The 20863-nt window shown below is 45.7% G+C and overlaps 1 protein-coding gene across 1 annotated transcript; it reads left to right on the top strand.

Annotated features, from left to right (window-relative positions):
* Window positions 1-15963: 15963 nt before the first annotated feature.
* Window positions 15964-20863, top strand: ascl2 (achaete-scute family bHLH transcription factor 2). Its single transcript, XM_002940244.4, has 2 exons — window positions 15964-16698; window positions 20788-20863. Exon 1 carries the CDS (start codon window positions 15981-15983, stop codon window positions 16689-16691), a length of 711 nt encoding a protein of 236 aa, XP_002940290.3. The 5' UTR covers window positions 15964-15980; the 3' UTR covers window positions 16692-16698; window positions 20788-20863.

Below are 20863 nucleotides of genomic sequence, written 5' to 3'. Positions count from 1 at the left end.
GGAGGGTGGGTGGGTGCGTGTGTAGGGTGGGTGGGTGTGTAGGGTGGGTGGGTGGGTGAGTGTGTAGGGTGGGTGGGTGGGTGCGTGTGTAGGGAGGGTGGGTGCATGTGTAGGGAGGGTGGGTGGGTGCGTGTGTAGGGAGGGTGGGTAGGTGGGTGCGTGTGTAGGGAGGGTGGGTAGGTGGGTGCGTGTGTAGGGAGGGTGGGTGGGTGCGTGTGTAGGGAGGGTGGGTGCGTGTGTAGGGAGGGTGGGTGCGTGTGTAGGGTGGGGGGGTTCGTGTGTAGGGTGGGTGGGGGGTTCGTGTGTAGGGTGGGTGAGTGGGTGCGTGTGTAGGGTGGGTGGGTGGGTGCGTGTGTAGGGTGGGTGGGTGGGTGCGTGTGTAGGGTGGGTGGGTGGGTGCGTGTGTAGGGTGGGTGGGTGGGTGCGTGTGTAGGGTGGGTGGGTGGGTGCGTGTGTAGGGTGGGTGGGTGGGTGCGTGTGTAGGGTGGGTGGGTGGGTGGGTGCGTGTGTAGGGTGGGTGGGTGGGTGGGTGCGTGTGTAGGGTGGGTGGGTGGGTGGGTGCGTGTGTAGGGTGGGTGGGTGGGTGGGTGCGTGTGTAGGCTGGGTGGGTGGGTGCGTGTGTAGGGTGGGTGCGTGTGTAGGGAGGGTGGGTGGGTGAATGCGTGTGTTGGGTGGGTGGGTGGGTGCGTGTGTAGGGTGGGTGGGTGCGTGTGTAGGGTGAGTGGGTGGGTGCGTGTGTAGGGTGGGTGCGTGCGTGTGTAGGGTGGGTGGGTGTGTGTGTAGGGAGGGTGGGTGGGTGTGTGTGTAGGGAGGGTGGGTGGGTGTGTGTGTAGGGAGGGTGGGTGGGTGCGTGTGTAGGGAGGGTGGGTGGGTGCGTGTGTAGGGAGGGGTGGGTGGGTGGGTGCGTGTGTAGGAGGGTGGGTGGTGGTGCGTGTGTAGGGAGGGTGGGTGGGTGGGTGCGTGTGTAGGGAGGGTGGGTGGGGTGCGTGTGTAGGGAGGGTGGGTGGGTGCGTGTGTAGGGAGGGTGGGTGGGTGGGTGCGTGTGTAGGGAGGGTGGGTGGGTGCGTGTGTAGGGAGGGTGGGTGGGTGGGTGCGTGTGTAGGGAGGGTGGGTGCGTGTGTAGGGAGGGTGGGTGCGTGTGTAGGGAGGGTGGGTGGGTGCGTGTGTAGGGAGGGTGGGTGGGTGCGTGTGTAGGGTGGGTGGGTGGGTGCGTGTGTAGGGTGGGTGGGTGGGTGCGTGTGTAGGGTGGGTGGGTGGGTGCGTGTGTAGGGTGGGTGGGTGGGTGGGTGCGTGTGTAGGGTGGGTGGGTGGGTGGGTGGGTGCGTGTGTTGGGTGGGTGGGGGTGTGTGTAGGGTGGGTGGTGCGTGTGTAGGGTGGGTGCGTGTGTAGGGTGGGTGGGTGGGTGTGTGTAGGGTGGTGGTGGGTGCGTGTGTAGGGTGGGTGGGGGTGTGTGTAGGGTGGGTGGGTGCGTGTGTAGGGTGGGTGCATGTGTAGGGTGGGTGGGTGAATGCGTGTGTTGGGTGGGTGGGTGGGTGCGTGTGTTGGGTGGGTGGGTGCGTGCGTGTGTAGGGTGGGTGGGTGCGTGCGTGTGTAGGGTGGGTGGGTGGGTGCGTTTGTAGGGTGGGTGGGGGTGTGTGTAGGGTGGGTGGGTGCGTGTGTAGGGTGGGTGGGTGCATGTGTAGGGTGGGTGGGTGAATGCGTGTGTTGGGTGGGTGGGTGCGTGTGTAGGGTGGGTGGGTGGTTGGGTGTGTAGGGTGGGTGGGTGGATGGGTGCTTGTGTAGGGTGGGTGGGTGCGTGTGTAGGGTGGGTGGGTGTGTAGGGTGGGTGGGTGGGTGTGTAGGGTGGGTGGGTGGGTGCATGTGGTTGCGTGTGTAGGGTGGGTGCATGTGTAGGGTGGGTGGGTGGATGCGTGTGTAGGGTGGGTGCGTGTGTAGGGGTGGGTAGTGGTGTCGGTTTTAGGGGTGGGTTGGTGCGTGTGTCGGTGTAGGGGTGGGTGGTGTTTCGGTGTGGGCGTGGGTGCATGTGTTGGGGTGGGTGCGTGTGTAGGTGTAGGGGTGTGTGTGTCGGTGTGGGGGTGGGTGCGTGTGTCGGTGTGGGGGTGGGTGCGTGTGTCGGTGAGGGGGTGGGTGGGAGCGTGTGTCGGTGTGGGGGTGGGTGCGTGTGTCGGTGAGGGGGTGGGTGGGAGCGTGTGTCGGTGTGGGAGTGTGTCGGTGTGGGTGGGATGGTGCGTGTGTCGGTGTGGTGGTGGATGCGTGTGGGATGAGTGCTTGTGTCAAGGTGGGTGTGTGTGTCCGTGTGGGGGTGCGTGTGTCAGGGTGGGTGTTGGTGTGGGGGTGCGTGTGTCAGGGTGGGTGTGAGTGTTGGTGCGTGTGTCAGGGTGGGTGTTGGTGTGGGGGTGCGTGTGTCAGGGTGTGTGTGAGTGTTGGTGCGTGTGTCAGGGTGGGTGTGTTGGTGAGGGGTTGCGTGCGTGCTTGTGTGGGGGTGGGTGTGTTTGATGGATGCGTGTGAGGTGAGTGCGTGTGTCAGGGTGGGTGGGTGTGTTGGTGCGTGTCTGGGATGGGGGTGTGTGTCCGTGTGGGGGTGTGTGTGTCAGGGTGGGTGTGTGTTGGTGAGGGGTTGCGTGGGTGCTTGTGTGGGGTGGGTGTGTGTGTTGGTGACAGGGTGCGTGGGTGCTTGTGTGGGGGTGCGTGTGTTCGGGTGGGGTGGGTGCGTGCGTCAGGGTAGGTGTGTGTCCGTGTGGGGGTGTGTGAGTCAGGGTGGGTGTGTGTGTTGGTGTCAGGGTGTGTGGGTGCTTGTGTTGGGGTGGGTGGGTGGGTTTGTGTGTTGGTTAGGGGGAGGGTAAATCTTCTGTGCTCTTGCTGCACTTTACATTTTGGTCACTTACCTTAGTGGGTAAATCCTCTTGCCGCACGTTACATTTTGGTTACTTACCTTTTAATAATAATGGCACCTACTGGACACAGAGATGCTTTGCAGGGGATTATAAATCCTCTCCAGCTCTTCCAGTTGTTCCTGTAACATGAAAGCATTAGAGCTCAGTTTATACCATACAGTAAGTCACAGTAGCCAATCAGAATTGAGTATTGGTGCAGTTACAGTGAGGACAGGACATGGTGCCCCCATCTATAGTGCATTGGTGCCAATCTCTTAGGAAGAAACCTTTCTCACATTAACAATAATTTTCCAGACAATAAAGCTTTGTTTCATGTTGCCGGGGCTAATGACTATAGCAACCACTTCATATTTTTTATTTATGAACCACAGACAAAAGTGATGTTGGTAGTAGCAACAAATCAGCACTTCACTTTGATCAGTCTTCTAAGGGGCATCACTATAATTTCTTATCCACTGATTGAGATTCAGCCTCTTCAGTAGTAAGAAACAGTAAATGAGGCCCTGTGCCTATAATAAGTATAAGGGCCTGTTGGAAGCAGAAAGGGAAAATACAGTTGGGCTCATTTATCAACACTGGGCATGATTGCCCCTGGGCAGAAGGGAGAACTATACAAATGTTACTGGTCCCCAAGCAATACTGCCCAGTGTTGATAAATGCCCCTCTGCCATAGGAAGCAATTAATATTAAAAAAAACCTGCCCAAAGTCTAGGTATTTATTCAGTGACATGTTGAGGTTGGTAGATAAGAGCAGGGCACCGGGGACTGCATCACTCTAGGGGAAACACATACTTGAATAAATAACACTGTAAGTCCATATTTTATTGCCTGCCTGTAGTAGGTGTTAATTTTTGCATAGCCAAATGCGATATTTAGCGTGCCTAAGTTATTGTGAATCATGCGTTAGTATTCTTTTCAGCGCACTAATTATTGCATGCGTTAAAACTACCGCATGCGATTGCGCGAAAAATAACACATGCGATATGGCGACTTAACGCACACGATAATACTATGGTTAATCGTGCGCTAATTATCGCGTCTATTTTAAAGCAAAAAATAAATTTTATCGCACTTTAGTGAATCGGCCCCAAGTTATTTTATGGTGCGGCAAATATTATCTTTTTATGGGGATTTCCAATGGAAAAAGGGTATATTTGCTGGCAGCCCTGCATACAGTCACTGCCAAACCCTGGCTCTGTGTCTCCCACCCAGACTTACACCCAGCCCTGCCAACCAGCACTGAGATTAAAGGCATCTCCAAAGCCCATTTTAGGGGAAAATTCTCCAGATTCACTAAAATCAGTAAAAGAAACAACATCCCCTAGTCTGGGCGAGGCATCCAACTATTTACTCACTTTTTTAGCTAAAATTAAGGTTATTCGGCAAGAAATCTCTCATAAAGGGTGGGCTCTTACCTCTCATCCCAGAGCCAACCAACGGACTGAACCAACTGTCACACCCCTGGGTATAAAGTCCCCTCTCATCACATGACAGCTGCTGCTATGAAAGCATTAAGATTAAAGGCATCTCCAAAGCCCATTTTAGGGGAAACTCACTAAAACAAGTGAATGGAACAACATCCCCTAGTCTGGGGGGCAGCATCCATCTATTTACCCCCATTTTTTTTTAGCTAAAGTGAAGGTTATTTGGCCAAAAATCTCTCATAAAGGGTGTGCTCTTACCTCTCATCCCAGAGCCAACCAACGGACTGAACCAACTGTCACACCCCTAGGCATGAAGTCCCCTCTCATCACATGACAGCTGCTGCTATCAAAGCATTAAGATTAAAGGCATCTCCAAAGCCCATTTTAGGGGAAATTCACTAAAACCAGTAAAAGGAACAACATCCCCTAGTCTGGGGGGCAGCATCCAACTATTTACCCCCATTTTTTTTAGCTAAAGTGAAGGTTATTTGGCAAAAAATCTCTCAGAAGGGGTGGGCTCTTACCTCTCATCCCAGAGCCAACCAACGGACTGAACCAACTGTCACACCCCTAGGTATAAAGTCACATCTCATCACATGACATCTGCTGCTATCAAAGCATTAAGATTAAAGGCATCTCCAAAGCCCATTTTAGGGGAAAATTCTCCAGATTCACTAAAATCAGTAAAAGAAACAACATCCCCTAGTCTGGGGGGCGGCATCCAACTATTTATCCCATTTTTTAGCTAAAATTAGGGTCATTTGGCCAAGAAATCACTCATAAGTGGTGAGCTCTTACCTCTCATCCCAGAGCCAACCAACGGACTGAACCAACTGTCACACCCCTGGGTATGAAGTCCCCTCTCATCACATGACAGCTGCTGCTATGAAAGCACTAAGATTAAAGGCATCTCCAAAGCCCATTTTAGGGGAAACTCACTAAAACCAGTAAAAGGAACAACATCCCCTAGTCTGGGGGGCGGCATCCAACTATTTACCTGCATATATTTTATAGCTAAAGTGAATGTTATTTGGCAAAAAATCTCTCAGAAGGGGTGGGCTCTTACCTCTCATCCCAGAGCCAACCAATGGACTGAACCAACTGTCACACCCCTAGGTATAAAGTCACCCCTCATTACATGACAGCTGCTGCTATCAAAGGGGAACAATCACTAAGATTAAAGGCATCTCCAAAGCCCATTGCATCTTGGGAAACAGGAAGTGATCTTGCATCCACCCTGAGGTCAGTAGCACAATATGCCTTACATATTACAGAAACCCCCATAAATCAGGGCTTTGCCTTTTATAAGCATCCACGTGGGAGGGGTAAGGGGCCAGTTTTCAAGTTTTATTGTCATATACAAATAACAATGAAGCATCATTATCATAATGAAATTTGTTGACCCATCTTCCTCCCAACTTTACATAGACAAAAAAAAAAAAATACAAATATTAAATATAATATAAGTGTGCAATAAAGGTACAAGTATTTACAATAAAAAAATGCAATGAAATATTTGAAATTGTGCAGTGAGGATTTAAAGTGGCTTGGCTTAAAGTGACATTGTGAAGAGTCCAGTAGTTATGGGGAGTGTGTGTTGGTGTGGGCAGAATGTCAGCAGTTCAGAAGCCTGATGGCTTGTGGGTAGAAACTGTCTCTGTATCTGCTGGTGCGGGTCTGGATGCTCCTGTACCGCCTGCCTGATGGTAGGAGCGTGAAAAGACTGTGGCTCTCAATGGTGCATCGATAGAAGTTTGTGAGTATTCTGGCGCCACAGAAAGAAGAGCCGCTGTCTTGCAACGTGGTGAGACCAACTCAGATCCTCACTGATACTGATGCCCAGGAATCTGAAGCAGCTGACTCTCTCCACCTCTGCTCCCTCAATTTGAATGAGAGAGTGTGCCATCCCCCCGAGTTCTCCCCACAAGGAGAGCACAAACAGGTGCCCCAGTCTCTATAATAGAATAGTGAGTCTCTGCCTCTCTCTCCTGATAACTCTACAGCTACAACTGACAGCTGCTGCAGCCCCCATACTTGTAAATTATAGTCTAATGTAGACATTGATATTTTGAGACAATGTATAATTGGTCTTGATTTAACTTTTTGCTCAGCAGCTTTTGGGTTGCTAGGGTCTTTTTTACCCTAGCAACCATCAGTGGTTTGAGCAAGAGGCAGGTATATAAATAGGAGAGGGCCTGCATACAAATTTTAGTATTAAAAGGTAACAATAATAATAAAAATATAGCCTAACAGAAAAATAGTTTCTGACTGTCAGAATGTAACATTGGACAAAGACAATTATATCCTTATAAATGCTTAGTGCTTAGTGATGTAATCAGTTATAATTGGTGCTTAGTGATGTAATTCCTGTCACATGAACTTGTTTATGATAAAAACCATGTGTGTTATAATAAGTAATATACCCGCTGTTATTCACTATATATTTTTTATAGCATATAAACAGCATGTATCTTGGCCCCAATAAGGCCACAAATGTTTATCCACTTTTGATGCCTGAAATTATGGAGCTCATTAATAAAATGAAGAAGCTGCAATTCTACTAAACATCATTAAAATGATGTGTTTCAACCTGAGCAAGCCTTATCTTTCCACTATTTGAGCACAGTACGAAGGCTGTCCATAGGACTGAAAGCACTGAAACTTGTTCACATGTTACAAACAAGTATAATCGTCAGAAACACCTAAAAAACTCAAGCTAATGTATGTTAAAGGGGTTGCTTTAAATGAACTTTTAGTATAGTAGAGTGCTATTCTGAAACTATTTGCAAATGATCTTCATTTTTAAATATTTGGGGTTTTTGAATCATTTCGTTTTATATTCAGCGACTCTCCAGTTTGGAATTTTAGCAGCTATATGGTTGCTAGGGTCCAAAATACTTTAGCAACCAGGCAGTGGTCCCAATAAGAGACTGGAATATGAACGGGAGTGGGCTTAAATAGAAAGATAAAAGGTAATAAAAGTTAAATTGTAGCCTCAACGAGCAATCGTGCTTCGGCTGCTGCTGGGGTCAGTGACCCCCTTTTGAAAGCTGGAAAGAGGCAGAAGAGGAAACCAAATAATTCCAAAATGATAACACTAAAAAATGAAGACCAATTGAAAAGTTGCTAACGGGCCATTCTATAACATATTAAAAGTTAAATTAACTTTTCAAGTTGGAAATAGGTTCTAAAAAAGAACAGGACTGGATTATTATCACCCTAATTACATAGTTGATATCTGCAACAACTTTCAAAATATTTGGGAGTTTTAGTGGCTGAAGATCCAATACCATTGCTTATCCTTTTACCATTGCATGGAAGATCCCACTTCTATGGGAACAACTGCTGTATGAAAAGGGGATTTGCTCTGACTCTGCAGTTAATTACCCTTGATAATCACAACATTCTGTATATAGATTAAAGCCTCATATATGGCAATGGTAGAAGGGGCGAATATGGTAAAAATCACCTTGTGTTCCATTGCACTTAGGCACTGATATATTTCTTTGCTTGTGCAGCACCATACCATTGACCTCAAAGACTAATGGAGATTAAAAAAACATTGGTTATTGGTTAACCAGTTTATATTTTCCACTGTCTTTCTCTAATTCAGTCCATTGTTGGAATCATTCAAGGTTTCCTACTTGAAACAGAAGAATAGCTTTTGTTTTTCATTGGAATTTCGGCACCCCGGAAGCCTTTTCCTGATCAGCCTGTGCATATGAAAGGGAAAGGAAGGATTGCAGATCTCTAGAGGTGCAGGAATGCTCAGGGAGGGGCGCTATCATATGCTGGGAGGCCTAACTAAGATGGGGGCAAAAATTTTTATTGTTTTTATAAGTTATGTGTGTTATGTATATCCTTGCATAAACGGTATCAGGTAGAAAAACATTAAATACGAAGAGATAATGGAGTCTTTCCAGATTGCAATGTGCCTTGATTAGGAGGTGGCAAAAGAGATGGGTGTCATGGAGTTTCTATGTTGATGGGCGCAACTGTTGCAGAGAACACTGTGCCAGTTTGTTGCATCTTTTAAAGGACATGAAAGGCAAAACTACTAGATGCCAATTTGTAAGGTACCACCCAGTGATCACTCACTAACCTCCATCTCCCCACCAGTGATCCTCTTTTGTTAAAATAAGCTGGGGCAGGTAGCCCTTTATTACCCAGCAGTAGTCCAGTCTTGCGCCATCTGGCCACTCCCGATATTGCAGAGCCTAATAGGAAATACAGAGCAATGCCCATGCGTGATGCCAGTCTATTGATAAATTAAGGCTACCTGGTGTGGCAACCTGCAAGACAGAGGTTACAAACTGGGATCACTCAGCAGTGCCTTACAGTTTGGACTTTCTTCGTCCATTAACAAAAGAGGAGATGAAGGCTAAAGACCTGGGTCACTAGGGAGGCAGGGGTTCCTTTCAAAGTGCCAATGTTTTGACTTCTATGTCCTTTAACCCCTTATCTGCAATGTGTGATTCCCATATTGGCCACAGCAGCTGGAAATAAAAAGGTTAAGAACATCAGTCTACTGCATGAGAATCTAAACTGCATGGGTACACGCTCTGGGGTGCTGCTCCGTTAGCTGAAGAACACCAGAAGAGTATTGTACCATTAATTAAGGAATTAAAGCTGTTATAAATACAGGTATGGGATCCATTATCCAGAAACCAATTAGCCAGAATTCTCCAAATTATGGGAAGGCCATCCCACATAGACTCCATTATGTATGTATGTATATAAAGCACTACTTATGTACACAGTGCTGTACAGGTATGGGACCTGTTATCCAGAATGGTCGGGACCCGGGGTTTTCCGGATAAGGGATCTTCTGTAATTTGGATCTCCATAACAAGTCTGTAAAAAATCATTCAAATATTGAATAAACCCAATAGGATTGTTCTGCCCCCAATAAGGAGTAATTATATCTTAGTTGGGATCAAGTACAGGTACTGTTTTATTATTACAGAGAAAAAGGAAATCATTTTTAAAAATTAGAATTATTTGCTTATAATGCAGTCTATGGGAGATGGACTATAATTCAGAACTTTCTGGATAACGGGTTTCCAGATAAGGGATCCCATACCTGTACAGTAAAATAATAAATTAATATAACAGACAGGGTTATTAAAATAATTGATAACTACAAAATATGATAATAAATACAAATAAATTCAAGGTATGATTCCAACTGCAGTTAGTGACACTGTGATAGAAGTACCAGTTCCCAGATTATAAGCAAATAATTCTAATTTTTAATTTTTTTCCCCTTTTCTCTGTAATAATAAAACAGTCCATTGTACTTGATCCCAACTAAGATATAATTACTCCTTATTGGGGGCAGAACAGTCCTATTGGGTTTATTTAATGGTTAAATGATTCCCTTTTCTCTGTAATAATAAAACAGTACCTTGTACTTGATCCCAACTAAGATATAATTACCCCTTATTGGGGGCAGAACAGCCCTATTGGGTTTATTTAATGATTAAATGATTCCCTTTTCTCTGTAATAATAAAACAGTACCTGTACTTGATCCCAACTAAGATATAATTACCCCTTATTGGGGGCAGAACAGCCCTATTGGGTTTATTTCATGGTTAAATGATTCCCTTTTCTCTGTAATAATAAAACAGTACCTGTACTTGATCCCAACTAAGATATAATTACCCCTTATTGGGGGCAGAACAGCCCTATTGGGTTTATTTCATGGTTAAATGATTCCCTTTTCTCTGTAATAATAAAACAGTACCTGTACTCGATCCCAACTAAGATATAATAAATCCTTATTGGAGGCAAAACCATCCTATTGGGTTTATTTAATGTTTAAATGATTTTTTTAGTACATTTAAGGTATGAGGATACAAATTATGGAAAGATCCCTTATTCCGAAAATCCCAGGTCCCAAGCATTCTAGATAACAGGTCCCATACCTGTAATATCTGTGCTAAAACAGACTAGGAGGAACCCAGATTAATTTGCTAATTGCTTTTTTAGACAAACTCATTGTTTAGGTATGGCATAAATCCTGCTATTGTGTGTCCTTCCTCGAGTCGCATCCAAATAACTGACCCACTAAAACATACCAATTATGTAAAGGCCTTACACAGACAGGTAAATCTCATACACAACTTGGGCAGGACCTGAATTTACTGAAAAATACTTGGGTTGTTTCCATTCTTCTAACTGCTGACTGGATGTCATGGGTTCCTATACTAGGTCACACTTTGACATTGTTACCATTTTAGCCTCTGATTAGAATGCCCACCTGTTTGCTATAGCTGAGAACTCTGCCTAATGCTGCCTGGGTGTTGGCAACAGGACAGACCATACAGGACAGGGTCTCTGCAATTGTGGATAGCGGTGATTAAGAAGTATTCTTGATGTCTTGAGAAAGGTCCTCTGTGTAGGACCAAAATGTCAACTTACACCGATACATTTTTGCATTTCATTTGATGCATTTCAGTCCCCATGAGTGCTCCTACTGCTATTTCCCAGGTATATTAGGGCTCAAGCACAATGTCAAGGGGTCTGCTGTACAGGTAGTTATGCCCCTCCTCCCCTCCTTTCCCCTAAACTGCACAACATTCAGATGGGCAAGTTAGGGAGGGACAGGAGGCTACAAGGCTCTGTCATTACTGCCTTCACCGTGCCTCCTGATGCTGCACTCCTTGTGCCCGAATTTTAATGTTTCATTATGACAAATTCGCAAATGTAAGGTTTTTGATAAGCTTGCCACCTATCTGATTTTGACCCAGACAGTCCAGTTTCCATAAGGGCTGTCCTGGTCAAAACTGCCTGCTTGGTTTTCCTAATTAGGAAATCTGGACAGGATTTTGGACCTTTGAGCGATGTGATGACTGGCCAATACTCAGTCTCTAGAATGCATATATTAGAGAACGGCCTCGGAGAAGCACAATGTAACTGCTGATGGCCAGTGCTTCCTTTGAGCACTTGTCACCCAAACAATAAGCTCTCGCCAAGCAAGTCTGTTTCTGCAGTTACCACCGCGGGAATCTCATTCTTTCAATCCCCAGGCTTTTGTGCCATTGGGATCCGCTGCTTTGGAAAAAGCAAGTGGAACTTATTAAATTAGCTCCACTTTTGTACTGCTGTTTGCCAGTAATATTAGGAGCTTGTACCATGGAAAAGGGCATGATTTAATGATCTTATTAGCCACTTGCCATCAGGTGTGGTCCTGCCAGCCAAGGCTCATTCCTGCTATGTATGTGTGTGTCCTGTGATTTATCATCTTTACTTGGCAACTTTGGGATTGGACTCAGCATTGAAATTGTCAGCCTTTGGATGACTCTTGGCAGTTGCCTTTGGAATGTCCAAATGTTATTAATCAGAGCTAAGTAACCATGGCACAGAGCCCTTAGAGTTTTGCTATGTGTGCCCTATGTTAACAACATTATTTTACAGACTGTTATTTGGTATCATGTTTGAAGCAAGAGGAAGGCCATTCCTGTCTCTTCTCCAGAGTCCAGAGGTCCTGTATCTGCTTCAAAGAACAGGTTAAAGAGCAGTTCCAGTGATATTTACCTGCAGCCAAAGGAAAGTCTGAAAGCAAGAAACAGGAAGGACTCAGCCATGAATTAGGTATAATCTCTGTATAGCACTGCAGGATTTATTGGTTCTTTACAGAAATGGGACCTGTTATCCAGAATACTCGGGACCTGGGGTTTCTAGATAAGAGGTTCCTTAATTTAGCTCTCCATACCTTAAGTCTGCTAAAAATAATGTAAACATTAAATAAATCCAATACGGTTGTTTAGTTGGCATCAAGTGCAAGGTACAGTGTTATTATCACAGTAAAACAGCAATTTGTTTTAAAAGATTTGAATGTTTATTGCTTATACTGTTTTATTGCTGTAGCTTCTAAATGTTTTCCATCCCAGGGGGGCTGCCGCGTACGACTTGCATACTGGGCATTATCATTTACTTCTGGTTTGTCATAAGAACCCAGATTAAGAGTTTACAGAAGAGGAATACCAAAAGCAAAAACCGTGCAACTGGACAATAATTCCTAGTAAATCTTAATAAAAGTCCTCTCAGAGCAAATATTTAAGTTCTGCAAAGACATCGTTTTGGCCTGGGCTAAAACTTCTGCTCACAAAGAAGCCCCATGTGGCGCGGCCCTGGCGGGAGAAAGCTTTCCTCCCCGAAGGCACAGATTGTTTGAAGGCACAAGTTGGTCCCTTTATGTAGAAATGATGAAGTGGCCGGTGCATTCAAACTGGCGGCCACAATGCTGAACGCGGCCCTGTATTTAACCAAGTGTCAGCTTTAAATTCCCTTTCCCCTGTATGTTCCAGGGCTGAACAGAAGGAAGGGGCTGGCCACAGAGGAGCCTATCAATACAAGCCCGCTCTATTTCTTTCCTTAGAGCAATGGCTCAGGCACAAAGCGACAAATGAAGCGTATTTGAAAAATAGCAGCACATAGGGGCAGCACCATGTATCAGTCTGGCGCTGGCACTCGGGACAAAGCTCCCTGACCATCTTCATTAAAACAATTAGGCTGGAAGGCTTTGCAGGGGGCGGGAGTCCAGCTGTTAGCCCTCAGCGCTCTGAATGCCCCCTTAGCAACAGGGGAACTAAAGGCACGGCAGGATGGTGCACAGGGACACTAATTACACAGGTCAAAGGTCCCTTGCGCTCGGATAGGAAACAGCCCATACCAGTCAGGGATTCTAGAGAGAATAAAAGGGCATTATCATACAGATCTGATTCATTTAAATTATGGCTGTTATTCTCCAATTCCTGCATGTCAGAGGTGAGAAACATGAAATTCAGTTGAGGAGCAGGGCAGAAATGTATTTATTATCCTTTATTTATGTAGCACAGTGCTACACGGAGATTATACATCATTCCTATCAGTCCCCGCTCCAGCAGAGCTTACAATCTAAGGTCACTATCGCATTCACACACATTAGGGTCTGTTCTATCCAGAGTCAATGAAACTTTCTGTTTTTAGAGTATTTTGATTACCTCTTGCTATGAAATTGCTGGAAGAATTACATAACAGTTCTGTAGTGGGAATTTCGGAACGCAGCAGGTTGCCCAACCTATATTCATAGATACAGTTTCTCACACCAAATTAAGCACAATCTTTATCAGTATAAGGAAATGGCCTTTACAGTGAAATTAATTCCCCTAACATGGGGCAGTTGAGCTTCATGGTGAGATTGCCTTGGTCAGAATTAAACCCAAAGAACCCAAGCTGAATGCTAACTGCTCTGCCACAATTCCTTGCCAAAGCCAAGTTCTTATAAATGAGATGAGAGTCAGGGGTCCCTGGAAAAAGCATCACTTCTCACTATAGGTCCCCTTAAAAGTAAAGGTGGCCTGACCTTTAGAGTGGTCTGACCGATCAGTGCTTGGGCCAAACTGAAGGATACTGTATAAGGTGATACAGAACAGTTGGAAGTGAAGATGAACATAACGGCAAGGACAAGCCACAAGAATTCTAGGAATATTGTTCTGAACCAAGCCTGATGCCATAGGCAGTCACTATTTATTGGACCTATGGGGACAGTCATGTATCAGTAGTGCACAGAGCCAAGTATAGCTGGGGTTGAGCCATTGCCTCTGCCCTCAAGGTTGTTATAGGAGGCAGAAGGGATTCTCTTGGAACATGTAGAATTTTGGGTAAAAAAAACACTGAGGATAAAACATGGCAATTTTTGTCTAAATTTTGCATTTTGTTCATTGCTCTGCTGTTATAAATAAGCTCTAGTACAGGTATGGGATCCGTTATCTGGAAACCCGTTATCCAGACAGTTCCGAATTATGGAAAGTCTCCCATAGGCTCCATTTTAAGCAATTAATTCTAATTTTTGAAAATGATTTCCTTTTTCTCTGTAATAATAAAACTGTACCTGTACTTGATCCCAACTAAGGTATAATTAATCCTTATTGGAGGCAAAACAAGCCTATTGGGTTTATTCAATATTTAAATGATTTTTGGCAGACTTAAGGCATTGAGATCCAAATTACGGAAAGATTCCTTATCCGGAAAACCCCAGGTGCCGAGCATTCTGGATAACAGGTCCCATACCTGTACTGATCGCTTTGTCAGGCTGCAGTACCGTTTCCCACCTGTATTGTCAGCAAACACACATTTCCCAAAAGCCACAGCAAAGCAGCACCACTGCCTCTGATTTGTGTTTGGCAACATAAATATCTTCAACACAGATCGAAAGCACCTATTTTCATAAACATGGACGGTACCAATTAAATACATGATAAACTGTAATGAGATAATGCACTTTGAGTATAAAACACTGTGCTAGGTTGTATAAAGGTAGCCATACACAGGCAGATCCGTTTGATCCACAGCGCCAGATTTCAAATCCCAGCGCCCAGAGGCTGCCCCCCCCATGCGGGTATGCGCGAACAAACCTCTAAACCCCCCCCCCCCGCGCAGCTGCAAGTGCACATACGCGGCTTTTCAACTCCCATACGGAGCAATGGGGAGAAGTCGCCATTGCTCCGTATGGGAGCAAAATGTTACATTTTCATTGCAGAGGGGCGGCATGCCACCCTAAATTTGTGCTGCCCTAGGCCTCGCCACAAATCTGGGCCTGGTGACCCACATGCTAGGCTGAAACGGGCTCATCTTATTGGTCAACAAATGGATCATATAATCGGTCCTAATGTGACCAGTCAAGTGAGGGCCATATCAGTGCATCAATGTGACCCTCACCCAACAGGATTTTCAACCTTGTGCATAGGCACGCCATATACACAGCCTGAGTACGGCCAACTTTAGTAGAGGTATTACCTAAAGGAACATATTTTTTTACTACTAGGCAACATTCATTGCAGAGAGAAGCAACATAACAAACAGGCCTTGACTGGGAGCCAAATAGGCCCTGGTATTTCAAGTACACAGAGACCCAAACAGCCCCCCCAGCCCAATAAATAGTGCCTGTCTATGGCATCTTACAGCAGCCCCTCTGGCATTTGCCAGAACCCACAGATTGCCAGTCTGGGCCTGGGTCCTGGCATTCCAAGTACCCAGAGGCCCAAACAGCCCCCAGCCCAATAAATAGTGCCTGTCTATGGCATCTTACAGCAGCCCCTCTGGCATTTGCCAGAACCCACAGATTGCCAGTCTGGGCCTGGGTCCTGGCATTCCAAGTACACAGAGGCCCAAACAGCCCCCCCAGCCCAATAAATAGTGACAGTCTATGGCATCTTACAGCAGCCCCTCTGGCATTTGCCAGAACCCACAGACTGCCAGGCTTGATGATAGCACCAGGTCACAGCCCACTGTACTCCAGCCCCCCTCTCCACACACACTCCAGTTGGTGCAATCCAAAGGATGATGATAATAATACTAAACCCTACTACTACTACTAATAAAAATACAGCTTGTTTCAGTATTTCCTATAAAATAGCAGATTATTCCACAGAATTGTACTTAGACCAGTTCAGACCAATGATATACTATTCTATTTCACAGAAACTAGTATCACTTTTTATTTACTAAGGAGGCATTATTTTTCTCCTTTATCCCCCCAAGGAAGAGAGGGAGGGGTCAGGGCTACAAGTGAAAGCAGCAGCATTAAATAAGTGCTGGGAGGGGGGGGGGGGGTATCTGGCTGGGAGTGAATGCACCATGCAGAAGGAAGTTCTAAAGAATTGAAGGAGGCATGTCATGACCGGCTCAGGGGAGTTACCACTTCTCTACAGATCCTGCCCCATTCCAGGATACAAGGCAGGAGAGGGAAAGCTCATCACATTCACCACTAGGAGACACAACAAGGGAAAGTCCTTCCAAAGAGAACAGGTTCCTTCTGGTCCCACATTAGAGCGCAAAGCAACACCTGTTGTACCTGTCGCACCTCCCTCCTCCGCTATGGAGGAGCAGCCCGGCTCCGAGAGACCTGCCAAGGCTCCGCGCAAAGTGGCCAACCAATCAGGATCTCCGCAGAGGCTGCGGTGCCAAAGGCGCAGCGGATCGTTGCCAAACGCAATCGGCATCTCCGCTACTTCTGAGAGGCGCAACGAAAGAGAGAGGAACAGGGTGAAACTGGTGAATTTGGGCTTCGCCAAACTAAGGCAGCATGTGCCCCAGGCTCAGGGGCCAAACAAGAAAATGAGCAAAGTAGAGACTTTGCGCTCAGCTGTAGAATATATCAGAGCACTTCAGTCCATTCTGATGGAGAGAACCGCGGGGGAGGGGCAGGGAAGAGCCGGTTCCGATGGCCTCTCGCCTTGTGGGAGCAGCTGCTCGGTAGATTCGGGCTCCTTGGCTTTGTCCCCCGGATCCTGCTCGTCCTGTGCTTCAGAGGACAGTTCCCGGGGAGACAGCAGCATCGCAGAGACAGACTTCTTTCTAACCCTGCATGGCTGGGGAATGGGGTAGCTGCAAGGTGGGTGCCACTTCACTGCATGCATCACAGGAGCACCTAGGATTTCACATTTTTGTTTTTTACTGTATATAAAAGTTATTGTTGTGAACAAAACAGAAATGGAATGCAGTGGCCATAGCTGGTCCCCTTTATAGAGACTTATACAATACCCTCAGTACAGGGCTATATAGGTTACATTGCAGTTCTCTGTACCATGTTGGAAAGTCTTTATTACTGACTAAAAGTGTTTAGTTGCCAGGAAATTCTGCTTCAGACAAATGATGCTAATTCAAGTAATAACAATAATGCAGTTTGCCATTCCTATAGATGCCAGCTAGAACTGACACTTACTTCCTAGTGCCCTCAGGTTATGGTCTCTGTTTAGGTTTGTCATATATTAAATACCATATTCCATAACTTGGATGTACCCAAAAATGACCCCAACTGGGTTTTGGACAGTTGCCAAAGCAAATCCAAAAAGGAGCTTCCCAATAAGTCAGAAAGCATCTTTGTAACTAACATAAGTGCAAATGCAAGGTGCTTATAGATTAGGCAGGTAATAATGTTATTTACAAAGGTGCTTGCACTTATGCTACTTGTGACTTGAGTTGGCAAGAATCAATGTGCCCATTCGGCCTCTGATGAAACTGTGCAAATGGACACTAGGGGTCCCGCTAACTACTGCCCACCTGGAGCTGTTGGCATTTTTAGGACTCCCGTAGCAGGTTGCACAAATGGATTTTAATACGCACACATGCTGGAAGTGCAGAGTTGAATAGAGATGCACAGAACTCTTTGCAGGTGTATTGCCCCCAATATTCAGCGTTAAATTGACTTGCTATATAAGCCACACTAGTGCAGGGATGTATCCAGGTTATGCTGTAGCATAACCTGCGTTGGGCATTGGGCACTGGTGTAAAGGCAGACGGCACATGGTGTGTATTTACCGTAATGCAACTGGTTTTGCTATGTAACATCCATGTCAGCATTTATAGATATGAGTTGATGGACACTGCATACACAAAGGGATGGATTCTGTTATGGGTTACCCTATGAGAAAATCTGTGCAACACATACAGAAATAGGGGCTTTGCACTAAAAGGGAATATAGTCAGCTTCATGTGACGCACAGCTCAAACATAAAAATGATGGGGCTGCACCTTTTTAGGGTGAAGATACATGGAGCTACAAGTAGCAGCTACTTGTCACTACTACTAAAATATACAATGCTGATCATTTACTGATAATTGTCTCTACGTGTGTTTTAGCAGAGGCAATTCTCAGTATTGTCTATGGCAGGGGATTTTCTGGTGTTTAGAAGCTGTGACAAGTAGCTGCTACTAAGTAGCTCCGCGTGTCTTTGCCCTTAGGGTGATTAGTCAGCACAACTTTTTAGAAAGTCTAATCGCAGCGTCTATCCTGCCATAGGTTAGAGTATAGTTGCTGCGACTAATCTCCTAGGTGGATTAGTCACTGCAACTTAAAAAAGTCGCGGCTACTAATCGCCGCGTGTATCTTAGTGGTTATAGCCTGGGTATTATGATTACGTGTTACCCCTATTCATATGCAGACCTCATTGCTCACACTATGCAACACCATGTTTCCCCTTCCTCAGCACTAGAACCCACTGGGCAGTCCTGCTTCACCTTTAGGGCTCGGCTACATGGCCACTTAGCACTAGCTAGGCACTAGCCACATCTGATGGGTGCTTGGTGATGGAGGATATATTGTACGAATGCAACAAGAGCAAGGGCAGTTGAAACCAGCTCTGCCTCATCCACAACTCCAGATTCCATAATGCTTTGCATTCCTAGTCTCAGGTCTGTTAAGCAGCTGACATCTTTTAAAGTTTCAGTAGTCAGAGCCAGCAGTGCAGAGGATAGACAGATCCTACTTTGCAATAGAAATTACTACTTTATTAAAAGTATGTTAAGCTACAAATCCATAGCTAGATGAGGCGTTATTGATTAGGGAAAACATGTTAGCGGCCACTACTCCCCAGCTGATTGGATAATAATAATAATTGTGAAGGTATTTGTCTGCCCAAAGAGGCTGTGGCTGTTGCAGAACCTCTAGGCAAGCGAAGCTGTCAAACACTGTTCTGCTTGATGTGGCTCCAAGAAATGGAGGTAATTGACAAGTGTTGTTAAACAGAGGGATCTTCCTTGCACCGCTGGGGGGCTTCTGCTTCTAACATTCCCTCTTGAGAAAATGAACTAGAAGGCTTTCCCGCCAAGCCATGCAACAATGAGGGCTGCTTATTAAGGCTGGTTCCAGGGCACATACGGATCTCCCGTCATGGGTCACTGGTTGACTTGGCTGCCTTTAAAATGCTCCAGTTCCCTTGTGGCCCCAGATTTCACAGTGTGCCTTCTTTTTCCCCTAATTATACATATTGTCCTCCTATTAACAGCACAGCGAGAGTATTTTATTGGCTGCAGGAGAGTTGGGAGTGTTCTGTATGCCGGTCTCCATAGATCCACTCAAACTCGCTGTTCCTGTGTGATATATAACTCATACCATCCCTAAACAGTGAGTAGGGCAGAAAGGGACTTTGGGCACCTTAGGCACCTGTGATCCAGTTGACAGTTAAAAAAATGAATCAAGGATGAAGTTACATAGTAGTTACATAGTTACATAGGGTTGAAAAAAGACCTGTGTCCATCAAGTTCAACCCATCCAAGTAAACCCAGCACACCTAACCCACACCTACCAATCTATACACTCACATACATAAACTATAAATACAACCACTAGTACTAACTGTAGATATTAGTATCACAATAGCCTTGGATATTCTGATTGATCAAGAACTCATCCAGGCCCCTCTTAAAGGCATTAACAGAATCTGCCATTACCACATCACTAGGAAGGGCATTCCATAACCTCACTGCCCTCACCGTGAAAAACCACCTACGCTGCTTCAAATGGAAGCTCCGTTCCTCTAATCTAAAGGGGTGACCTCTGGTGCGTTGATTGTTTTTATGGGAAAAAAGAACATCCCCCAACTGCCTATAATCCCCTCTAATGTACTTGTACAGAGTAATCATGTCCCCTCGCAAGCGCCTCTTTTCCAGAGAAAACAACCCCAACCTCGACAGTCTCACCTCATAGCTTAAATCTTCCATCCCCTTAACCAGTTATTATGCTAATTTAGAATACTGTCTAAAATGGCCAGAATTTACCACCTATCTTTAAAGGATTCTACTCGTTGGTAGCAGTGCCTTCCAAAAAGTAGTTTAAATAAAGAACGTCTGGGCAGCAAGTGACCGGCAAGAGACCTTCCACCCAATACGAGTTCCTGTAGACTTGGCACCCAACATGTGTTTATTTAGGCTTCATTGCCAACCAGTATGCATTCCTCTAGATTTGCCACCCAATACCAGTTCCTGTAGACTTGCTTGTCACCCAGTATGGGTTCATATAGACTTACTTGCTACTCAGTATGAGTTCCTGTAGACCTGCCACCCAACCTGTATTCCTTGCCACCCAATAAGAGTTCCTATAAACTTGCCACCCAATATGAGTTCCTGTAGACCTGCCACCCAACCTGTCTACCTTGCCACCCAATAAGAGTCCCTATAGACTTGCCACACAATATAAGTTCCTGTAGACTTGCCATCTAATACAAGTTCCTGAAGATGTGCCACCCAAGACACCAATAAGAGTTCCTGTAAACTTGCCACCCAATATGAGTTCCTGTAGACTTGCTACCCAATAAGAGTTCCTGTAGACTTGCCATCTAATATAAGTTCCTGAAGATGTGCCACCCAAGACACCAATAAGAGTTCCTGTAAACTTGCCACCCAATATGAGTTCCTGTAGACTTGCTACCCAATAAGAGTTCCTGTAGACTTGCTACCCAATATGAGTTCCTGTAGACTTGCCATCTAATATAAGTTCCTGAAGATGTGCCACCCAAGACACCAATATGAGTTCCTGTAGACTTATATAGACTTCCTTGCCAACTAATATGGGTTCCTGTAGACCTTTCCTATTTCATCTAAGTTGTCTTGGAAGGCATTTATGTTCATGTAGACTTACTTGTCAGCCAGTACTTATTTCTTCCACTTGTGATAATTTAATGCATGATTCTCCCTCTCCCTACAGGTCACCATATAGGAGCAGAAGACAGCAGACTGACTCTTTCTGGACTATAACAAGAACATATTATATGAATGATCAT

Source organism: Xenopus tropicalis, chromosome 7 (genome assembly GCF_000004195.4).
Source record: "Xenopus tropicalis strain Nigerian chromosome 7, UCB_Xtro_10.0, whole genome shotgun sequence".
NCBI classification, from domain to species: domain Eukaryota; kingdom Metazoa; phylum Chordata; class Amphibia; order Anura; family Pipidae; genus Xenopus; species Xenopus tropicalis.
This window is presented reverse-complemented; position numbering and strand designations above follow the sequence as displayed.